The 11,194-nt window shown below is 42.6% G+C and overlaps 2 protein-coding genes across 2 annotated transcripts in view; both read right to left on the reverse strand.

Moving 5' to 3' along the window:
• The window catches only part of HYDIN (HYDIN, axonemal central pair apparatus protein), a 402,001-nt gene that overhangs the window by 131,852 nt on the left and 258,955 nt on the right, over positions 1-11,194 (reverse strand). The window contains exons 28-34 of the mRNA XM_006860316.1: positions 8,957-9,134; positions 7,002-7,123; positions 4,766-4,899; positions 4,196-4,332; positions 3,825-3,952; positions 3,472-3,663; positions 3,013-3,162 (exon numbers count right to left, since the gene is read on the reverse strand). Coding sequence (XP_006860378.1) covers positions 3,013-3,162; positions 3,472-3,663; positions 3,825-3,952; positions 4,196-4,332; positions 4,766-4,899; positions 7,002-7,123; positions 8,957-9,134 — 1,041 coding nt within the window. The remainder of the gene's footprint in view (positions 1-3,012; positions 3,163-3,471; positions 3,664-3,824; positions 3,953-4,195; positions 4,333-4,765; positions 4,900-7,001; positions 7,124-8,956; positions 9,135-11,194) is intronic.
• Positions 10,583-11,194, reverse strand: part of LOC102817089 (polyubiquitin-B-like) — a 3,951-nt gene continuing 3,339 nt past the window's right edge. The window contains exon 2 of the mRNA XM_006860250.1: positions 10,583-10,985. Coding sequence (XP_006860312.1) covers positions 10,583-10,985 — 403 coding nt within the window. The remainder of the gene's footprint in view (positions 10,986-11,194) is intronic.

Consider the following 11,194-nt stretch of genomic DNA (forward strand, 5'->3'; position numbering starts at 1 on the left):
TACAGCCTTCAGAACACCAGCTAGTAGTGATGCTGTGCTCAGTGTTCTCAAAGTGGTAAAGAAATCAACTTTACAGTCAATGATTTCTTACATTAGAAAGCTACATTGCTTCACTGAGGAACTTCATAAAACACAGATTCACTGGTTCTATTCCTAGAGGGGTGGGGGAATTCTTGGGATTCTGCATTTTTAACCATATTCCAAGACATTCTGATATAGTTGGGCTGACTTCAGTTTGGGGACCTTGATTAGCTTTGAAATTAGAGGTGTTTGTAACTGTCTTAACTCATGGGAGAAAATCGGGTGGATGTGGACACACACACACACAGATACTCACAAATGGGCAGAAACAGAGACTGAATGACCGGGTTAGAAGGGGTTTTTACATAGTTGTGGATTTATCATCTTATGACCTAAACTTCTATACTTTAAAAAAAAATTTATTTTAAGGTTTTTATTGTGAATTGAGTGAACATTTACAGGACAGATCATCAGTTTTACATTCAACATACACCTTGTTTCATTACAATGATTATAATCCCCTCCATGTACCATCAGTTAACAGTATTTCTCTCTACTCATTTTAGTTCTTTTTTTTTTTTTTTTCCCAACACTCATAATAATTTACACCACCAAAGGGCACATTCTGCAAGTCTGCCTCTTGGGCATCAGCTCTCAGTCCTCTGTTTCTGGTCTATAAAATTAACCACTCCCCTGTTTTTGTTACAAAACTTCTACCTTTACAATTGTGACAGTCACAATTAGTCATGATAGCAATTACTCACTATCGAATCATAAGAATTGTATCCTCATCTCTTTTTACCAGACCCATCTAGATAAGATGAAAACTATTCAGTGGGGACTCTATCTTCCCCCACACACTCTTAAACTAAACTCCCTCTTGAAAACTTGTAAGCCAGTCCCTTGGTGCCTTTATCGTCCCCTCATTTTAGGTAGCCAATGTCTATGTTGCCCGTCCCTATCTACACTTCTATACTTCTTAAAGGAAATCTTTCTAGGATAGTTCACTCAGTTCCTTGTTTTGTACCAGAGCATGCTGACTGCATTTAGACCTTTTCTTATGACTGAGAGCAATGAGTGTAGATGTCTCTTGTGCTGCTGAAGGTGATGAAGATGTAGGAATGCATGGCTGAGAGAGAAGGCTAAAAAACTCCTTGTAAGTTCATCTTCCAACTGATGAAAACATTTTATGGGCTTTGGTCAAATCCAGCTCACTAGTTAAGGAACTGCCTGGATAGATCTATTTTTACCACAATTATTGATAATTCCCTGGTACTGTCTATAGCTTATTCAGTCATGGAAAAAATCTAAAATCTTGAGTAAATCACCTGATAGTCTAAAGACTCTCTAAGAATGACAAACATGTAATTAATTCCCTTTTAACAGGGTTGGGGGAGATTTTGACAGCAATAGGAAATGGGCTTGATTTTAGAATGAAATACGAAGTCAATGACTTTTCCTCTTTTTTAATTCTACTCATTATTTGAAGATTTAAATACGTTTCCTCAAAGCTGTAAGCAGAAAATGAGAGTTAACTACAGATATTTTAGAAAATGTCCATTGACTTATCTTATAAAAGGCCACAAGAGACAGAAAAATATATCCCAAATGTCTTAGGCTTTGAGCCGAAGCCTTCACAGAGTAACCTCTTGTTATCACTCTGGTTCTACGGTATTGTTACTGTTTGCTGTGTTCTTAGTCAGGAGTAGCTTTGTACTGATAATACTCAGAAAAGGAACAGTTATGAAGCCCTGGGAGGCTGTCCACCAGGAAGTACTTATTAGTACTATGACGATTGATAATAATGCCTCATAGTTATGGACACATTCACTATATATAGAGGAGAATGCTATGTATTTTATTCACTTTAGTTCATCTTGAAAATGATCCCAGTGGTGGTGATGTGCCATGGAGTCGGTTCCAACTCATAGTGACCCTGCATAGAGTTTCTGAGGCTATAAATCTTTACGGGAGCAGAACAGCTGGTAGTTTCGAACTGCCGACCTTGAGGTTAACAGCCCGATTCATAACCACTATGCTACCAGAGCTCCGTAAAATAATCCTAGGAGGTGACTATTACAGGTTAGTAATCGCCCATTTGAAACCTGGGGGCTCAGATACTTTCAAATTCACATTTTAAATAGGTAAACACAGTGTTGTTGTTTTTGTTAAGTACCATGGAGTTGGTTCTGATTCATAGCGACCCTGTACAGGGTTTCCGAGGTTGTAAATCTTTACAGGAGCAGAAAGCCTCATCTTTTTGTCCTGCAGAACAGCTGGTAGTTTCGAACTGCCAACCTTGAGGTTAGCAGCCCGATTCATAACCACTATACTACCAGAGCTCTTTATTACCTAATGTCCTCAGTGAGTTTATGGAAGGTCCCCTGTAATCCAAACACATGACTATTGCTGCAGGTGATGGAGTCCTGGCGTGGTGCTGTGGGCTAATGCACTGGACTGCAAGGTTGGTCTGAACTGCAAGGTTGGTGATTCAAGCTCACTAGGCACTCCTTAGAAACCCTATATAGGGTTGCTCAGAGTTGAAACAACTCATCGGTACTTAATATCAACAATGTTTGAATAAATTATCTCATATCAGTTAGGGGGAGATTTTCCTGTCAGATGAATTTTGGTCTGAAACTTACTAAACGTTTTTCAGTTTTCAGAGTTTACTGGATTTCAGAGTAGCAAAAAGGGGTCTGGGGTACATATGATTATTATTTCCAATCTAACTATAAGTACACTGAGGCTTAGAGACACTCCATAATTTGTGTGAAAACCTGCAGCCTCTAAGAGCAGGGCAGAGGGACAGTTGTGCTCTTAACCAGTGGACCGCATAGCTTCTGTGTGAACTAGAAGCTCCAAAGATGCCATAGTCAGGATTTCAAGGCACAGGTCACCCCAAACTTCCCTGGAGACCCAAGCAAACACAGACCCAATCTTAAAGAGACCCAGAGAATCCGAATGAAATCATATTTCTTCACAGCTCACCTCTTCTTTGGGCATGAATTTCACTTGCACATTGGACTTCTCACCAGGGTCCAGGACTCCAGAAGTGGGTTGAACCTCAAAGATCCGTGTCTTTGGCTTTAATTCAGCACGTAGTTTCCGTCTTAAGTACTTTGGCATGTGCTTCCCCAGCTGGGTTGTAAATATTAGACAATTAGGTTGTCCTCTATGGAAAATAGACGAATTTCACCGGCATTTACTGAGTACCTCCCAGGTGCCAGGGACAGTAGACCCCAGGGAATACAGAGATGAATGAAGCACTCACCCAGATAGCAGGGCCTGACAGAACTTTGAGTGCTCAACTAAAGGTCTAGATTTTAGTTAGGAGGCAATGAAAAGACCAAGCAGAATTGTGAAATGATGAGAATGAAACCCTACAATTACAAATCAGGAAGACCTGGCAACGGAGAAAAGGGGACCAATGGGCCACAGGGCACTTACCTTGTCAACAGGCTTAATGGCTTGGACAAACCATTCACAAGGGACTTGGATTTGATTGGTAAGTTGAATAGTTTCCACAAGGCATTGTCCACTCTGAATTGTGGCAAATTCCACTTTTCCACAAGACAGCGTCATGGTTGGGATGGTCACTTTGGCTTTGAGACAGACCTGAATTGTTGGTCCTCCAACCACCTATAGTAGACGTAGAATTACTGTTATCACGTGACTGGTGTTTGGATGAAGAGAGGAGGGTGAATCATAGATCTAACATAATCACTAGCTCATCCCAGGGACAATCTGTACACAGAACGAGAGGCCAACGATGGCTAATTTGACCCAGTGGTACATCTTACCTTGATGGGCATTGTAACTTCTTTGTTTCCAACAGAAAGATTTGTCCCTTGTGGGTCAAACCGCACTTCAAAGGTTTCCGTTTCACAGTAAGGCAGATTCTTTACACGATCTAGCTCAGTACTGAAGCCTGGACCAAGACAGTGAGAAAACCACAATTTCTTCTTGGGAAAGCGAAGTAGCAAACAATAGGGGATGCAGATAGGCCCCCCTCTGGATCAGGGTGACTATTCAAGGCATCACTGAATGGCCCATCCATTTTTTCAGCTGAGCCCAGAAGAAACACTAATATTGATCGCAAACCACAATACAAATGGGGACCTTGTTAAACGTGCTAAGATGCAATAGGAAGGGGTCTCCCCAGTCTGGTTACCTGTGTCATGAAGGACACGCTTTTCTGCTCGAAAGGACACTGGGAAGTGGCTGGTGTTGGTGATCTTGATGATGTGTGTTCGGACGTCACCAAGGATAATGTAACCAAAGTCCAGGATATACTCTGGCAGCTGGACTCTGAAACAGTTCAGAAACCTCCGTATCGGTCACGTTCAAATCTGGAAGCTTTCTTTCCCCAAAGTGAGAGAGGTGAGATCCTGTCGCATCTACTGTACATACTTTTATTTCCTGGGGTAGACAGTGACCAGTGGCCACCAGAATGGAGACTAGGGTCAAGAGACTTCCCCCAGAAACCCACACTGCTGTTTCTGAGCATCTGTGTGAGTCCTCATGGACCTGAAATGGCCTGGCCATCTGACAAAGTTGGAATCTTCTGACTTTAAGAGGCACACACCTGCCTGGTTGGCATGATACTAGGGGAGGCAGGTAAGGGGGGCTAGAGGATTTCACTTCTAGAAGATCAAGTATTATTTCCAGGGGAGCCCCCTGCACAGGTCAGCACACTGCTCCGATTCACTCTCACACAAACACAACATGAAAAGGAGCTCACTTGGTCAGTTTCCGACGACTCCGATGAATGAGGCAGGAGTCATCTGTGGGATCGGTGGTCACCATTTTCTGATATTGTAGGGCATACTCTTGGACTATAAGTCTCTCTACTTCCATCTGGAGATGAGCACTAAACTGCAGTAAGAGAGAAGAGAGAGTCAGAACATTCCTCCAGAACATTTATCTTCCAAAAGGACAACATCACCCTTAGGAGGGCAAAAATGAGTTCCTGGAACATGAAAAACGAGTTAACTTTTCATAGCTCCAAAAAGCCATTTATGACATAAATATATATACAGTCTATTTCTGATACTAAAAGTTACATGGCGGAAGGAGTGGTCAGCAAACTACTGTACATCTAAACTATGGAATACTACTCAGCAATAAAACAGAATGAACTACTGAGACATGCAACAACCTGGATGAATCTGAAGGGCATTATACTGAGAGGAAAAGTCATTCTTCCAAAGGTTACATACTATGTGATTCCATTTGAACAGCATTCTTGAAATAACAAAAGCATAGCAACAGAGAATTTTAATGGTTGTCTAGAGGACTGCGAACCACAATGTCGGTGGTTCAAACCCACCAGTCGCTTCTTGGAAACCCTATACAGAGTTGTTATGAGTCGGAATAGACTTTACTTAACAACAACATATGGTTGCTGTGAGTCGGAATCAACTTGATGGCAGTGGGTTTGGTTTGGAGGAAAAAGGGATAGGTATGGCATCTTGTACAGAACTAGGCTTCTGTAAAGCAGGGCTTTGCAAATGCCCTTTGGGGCTCCTAGTCTCCCCCACACTTTTCATCTCAATTTCAGAGCTCCTCTAATCCAGGCCTATGGGCTCTCTCTATATTTATTGTTGTTACGTGCCGTCAAATCAGTTCTGACCCATAGTATCTGTATAATTCTCCTGTAGGACAATATTCCTACACTCATTTGCATTTAAAAAAGAAGAACACAGGGAGAGATGATCAGAAAAGGCCTTTCAGGGAATGGTGAGAGAAGCTATTTTGAGATTTTGCCTTTATATCATATCATCGAGGTAGCTTCTATTTACAGACTGGGACACTCCTTCTCTTGAGAAACCGAGTCTGTGTCAGCACACATTCCGGATTTTTCCAGAACTTATCTGATTACCACTCTTCACCCCTTGGATGCTGGAGCACCTGAGGGTTCTGTTCTGAATGCATTCCCTCTTCTCTGCTCACTTGATACCTTCCCTAGGGAATCTCACTGCTTCTTGGGACTACAGTGATGATCCCTAGATTCTCGAATCTTTTTCTCCAGCTTCGTCTTCTCCTCCAGGTCCACAGCAGTGGCTCTGACTCCTTATTGGTTGCCTCCACTTGGATGGCGCGCAAAAATCTTATGCTCAGTGATAAACAATCTTACTGTCCTCTCCCTCCCCACCACAACGTGCTTCTCTTCCTGAGTTTCCTATCTCTGGGCCTCCTCCTTAAATTACTTGAACAAGACACAGGAGGTGACTATCCTCTCACTTTCACATTCAATGACTCCATAACGCCTGACATTTCTACCTCCAAGATATTTTTTGAGTCCACCCACTCCTCTCTACCACCATCTTTGTTCACACCACCATCATCTCTCACCAGAAGCACTTCATTAGCTTTTTAAACAATGGATCTCCCCATATCTACTTTCATGTTTCCAAATCCTCCTGCTACACCAAGCTTCACGAGGCATCCAGAGGGATCTTTTAAATACACAAATCCAAATATGCTGCACTTAAAAGGCTTCTGAAGCTTTCTGTTGCTTTCAGGATAAAACTTAAATCCTTAAAACAATTCACCAGGCCACTGCCTACCTATGCAGACTCACCTCCCACTACCTGCCTCCCCTTCTTGGCTTTAACTATTCTCTCCTTCTCTCTGTTCCGCAGACAAACCATGCCCTTCTTGTCCCTGGGTCTTTGCACATACTATACTTCTGAACATACCAGGAGGCTTCAAAAGCTCATGGAAAAATGGAGCTAAAAAATAATGGAATTTTTCCACGAAACTTTTGAAATCCCCAGGTACGAGTTGGGCTGCTAACCTCAAAGTCAGCAGTTCGAAATTACCAGCCATTCTACGGAATAAACTTGAGGCTTTCTCCTCTCATGAAGATTTACAGCTTCAGAAACCCTATGCAGGGTCACTATGAGTCAGAACCGACCCCGCGGCACATAACCACCCCCACATGTACTTCCTATGCAGGGTGCAACTAATCTTACCTCAGAAGATTCATACTCAGGAATCTCCTCAGTTGTCATCTCTAAGTGAGCAATTGTATCATATTTGTCATACTCTAGGTTTTTTTTGGCTTGATCCAAGAAGGTTTCATACTTTTCATTTCCTGTGGGTTGGAAGAAGAGAATAACATGGACTATGTCCAAAACACTGACTCTTTTGTTTTGTTTTTAACTTTCTATTGTGAATTGAGGTGAAGGTTACAGGGCAGATTATCAGTTTTAATTAAACAAATCTTACACTTTGCTTCATTACAATGACTGCGATCCCCTCCATGTACCATCGGTTACCAGTGTTTACCTCTATTCACTTCAACTCTTGCTTTCCTCCCTGTGTCTCCTTCTTGCTGTTTATTGTTGCCCCATCACCCATGTTAACATGTAGCCACCAGAGTACTGGTTACAAGTTGGGCTGCTAACCTCAAGGTCAGCAGTTCGAAACCACCAAGTGTTTTGTGGGAGAAAGATGTGGGTTTCTGCTTCCACTAAGATTTATAGCCTCAGAAACCCTATACTGGGTCACTATGAGTTGGAACCAACTCCACAGCACATAATCTATCCATCAATCAACCCTCTAGCCTGTGAATAATATTCTCTCCCCTGCTTGCTCACCCCTCCCCATTCCCCACAACCATTATAGAATGTTCTTTTATCTAGAAAACCTTTTCTTAACTTTTTACAATAGTGGTCTCATACTCTTATACAATATTTGTCCTTTTGTGGACAAATGACTAATTTCATTCAGCATAATGTTCCAAATACTGACTCTTGAAGAACTAGGTGGTACTCTGAAAGTTCTGGCCAGGGTCATCAGAGTAGATGGTCACGGACAGAATGGGAGAAAACTGTGGAGCAGAACTCAAATTCTTTACAAAAAAAAAGGAAAACTGGAACCAGTGAGAACAGAGGACTCCCTGAGTTTAACTTCCTGAGACCCTCTTTACACCTGGACAGAGCCCCTATTCTTTGAGACCACCTTTGAACAAACTAGCAGAGTGATATACAAATTGACCAACCAACCAACCAACCAAAACCCCTCAAACAAGACTATTGCCATTGAGTTGATTCCAAATCAAGGTGCTACCGAGGTTGTTAGGGTAGAATTGTGCTCCATAGGGCTTTCAATGGTTGATTCATCAGGCCTTTTTCCAAGGTACTCCTGGTGGACTTGAACCTCCAATCTTTTGGTTAGTACTTGCACTACCAAGGGATTTTAGAGTTAGAATCTGTGGTTGTCTTTCTGTACATAGTTTATATTCTGAGAATTCTACTCCCTAAAAAAGTAAAGGGTCAGCAAAAAAGATGAAGACCCTCAGTGAGCTGGGCTGACAACAGTGGGCTCACACAGCAGCAGTTGCTGAGGATGGCAGAGGATGGGGCAAGTTTTCATTCTGTTGTACCCAGCATCGCTATGAGTCAGAGCCAACTCAATGGCATCTCTCAACAACACTTGCTTCACTCACCCTTTGCCTTCTCAATGACCATCTGTGAGTATGTAACTGGAAAAAGACGACTCAAGATTTTAGTGGAAGGAGCATGTAACAAAGGAAAAGGCATTTGGAAGTAAAATTTTCTGCTCCTTTTATAGGAAGCAATTCAGTAAGAGCCAAACTGGCCAGCGGTCCTAACATGAGACTGCCATGATTTGGCCTCACTGTGATTTGAAAATGACTCAGTGGCAACAGGCTTGTTTGAGGGGTCTTGGTTGGTTCGTTAGTTGATTTGGTTTGGAATTGCACAGTTTGGAAGCAAAGTTAGACTTTCATTACTCATCTCTCAGGCCCCAAACCATATTCAACTTATTTTCCGCCATTGTGGAATAACCATAGAAGGTTGAGAACAGCCAAGTAAGTTGAGTAGCCCTCCATTGTCAAATAAACAAAGCTAAAATGTATCTGCTGCCCCCTTGTGGGAAAACACTCAAACTGGGTTAGTAGTACCTTTCAGGTTCCTGGGCAGATCGAGGCTGATTCGGGGGAAAATTCCCTCTCCACTCAGAATGATACTTTCTGGATCCAAGTGGGCGATCTGAATCTGGAAGCTCCTGTGAAAGACCTCAGGTATGCCAGGTAAATAGTACACTTTCAACACCTGCTCTTTGTGAGACTCAATAAAACCCTGTGCAGAAAGACCAGAGAGAACTTTAACATTTACAAATGGACTTCTGCTTTTGGCTGTTAGATGAACTGGATAATCCCCAGGCTCTTCTCCACTCACACTCCTATCCTAGGATCTAGTCCTATGAAGCTATAAGAAAACCACAAACACCCAAGAGATAAATATATTTATAGCAGGATTAGTACAAAATTGAAAAATTTGGGGAAAAACGCAAATTTGGTGGAAAATGGAAAATTACTTTTAATAAAGCTACAAAATGGGATCTTCCTCAGCAGGGAAGAGAAATGAGCTATGGCTACATGCAACAATGTATGAGAATAGGTGTTTCATAAAAGAGAGAACATGATTAGCCAATGAACACAGTAAAATGTGCATACTCTCAACAACCAGGGAAATACAAACTAAGATAATGGAATTCTTTTTAAACTACAATACTGGAAAAATGCACCAAATTTGGGCAATCCAAGTAGCAATCCTACCCCTGGTAGCAGCGCTAGAGATTGGGGCAGGCATAGCTACTGGACTGCAAGCATTTCCCATTAATGGAGGTTTTGCTAGTTGGTTCCATAATCCTGTATTAAATTCCCTGCTTCCCATTCTAACCCCACTATTGGTTATCCTCACTTTACTGGCAGTTGCCCCTGTGTTCTTCATTTTGTTCAGTTGCAGGTTAGCCGCATACCCAAATTTCCCAGCAAGCTGCTACCCAGTTGTTGTTACAAGCTGAAGACCTAAGACTGAGGAACCAACCTCAGTCCAGCTGCTGACCCGGTTACAACACCACCAACAATGACAAAGCCGTCACCAACCATAGTCCAAGCCCAAAGAAAGACAACCTTGCTGCCCCAATGTCAGCAGGAAGTAGCTATGGAAAAATGACCGTCATCCCTTTTCCCATGGGCATGGATCATAGAGATGGCCATTCATTTTTCTTGTTTAACCAAAGAGGGGGAAATGTTACAATATCAGGTCCGCCATTTTAGGCTGTACCTTCTGGGTTCTTTCCTCTCCCTTCCCTTCAACTCCATTTTATAATCTTAGGTTTCTGTTTCCCTGCCCTAAGCTACAAGGTGCATAGTTTAAAAGGCAACATGGCTTTTGACAGGCCACAGCTAAATTACCCCAGCAATGACCACTCCCTTCCTGTTGAACCTATATAAGATCACTCCCTTCCCGTTGACTCTCTCTTCTCTACTCTTCTGCCTCCTGCCTTCTTTCTCTGGCAGAGGTCACCTTCCTCTTCCTTACCCTGAATAAAGGTCTCTAGACGGGCAATACATAAATAAATAAATAAAAGTCTCTAGACGGGCCGTCTGGTGTGTGGTGTGGTTGATGAGCGGCTCCGGGTTGTTTTTTCCCTTTCTTTATTTTTTTGGGGAATGCAACAACTTTATTAACAGAAAAGTGCAATGAAATTTCTTGAAAGCTTAAAAGGAAGGAGGCACCACTTAGACACCTCCCCTCAAATGAAGGACCAAGTACAGGGTAGATTCTTTTTGGATGTTGTAGTCAGGCAGTGTACACCCATCTTCCAGCTGTTTCCCAGCAAAGATCAATCTCTGCTGGTCAGGAGGAATGCCTTCTTTGTCTTGGATCTTCACCTTGACATTCTCAATGGTGTTACTGGGCTCTACTTCAAGGGTGATGGTCTCACAGGTCAAGGTCTTCACGGAGATCTGCATCTCCCCTCTCAGATGAAGGACCAGGTGCAGGGTGGATTCTTTCTGGATGTTGTAATCAGACAGGGTACAGCCATCTTCCAGCTGCTTCCCAACAAAGATCAATCTCTGCTGGTCAGGGGGGATGCCTTCCTTGTCTTGGATCTTTGCCTTGATATTCTCAATGGTGTCACTGGGCAGAGAATCATTGTCAGATACAGGACCGGAAGGTGGGAAGGCACTCAGAATGCGACGGGAAAAAAATGCCTCCTCAAAGTAGAGTTGACCACGATGATGTGAAAAGAGTTAAGTTTGGGAGAGAAAAGCACACAGAACCTTCATTTGCTGATGGGCCACAACTCAAAATGAAGAGCAACAGCTGTAAACATCCATTGAAAATCG

This window comes from Chrysochloris asiatica, unplaced genomic scaffold (assembly GCF_000296735.1).
Source record: "Chrysochloris asiatica unplaced genomic scaffold, ChrAsi1.0 scaffold00037, whole genome shotgun sequence".
Classification (NCBI taxonomy): Eukaryota; Metazoa; Chordata; class Mammalia; order Afrosoricida; family Chrysochloridae; genus Chrysochloris; species Chrysochloris asiatica.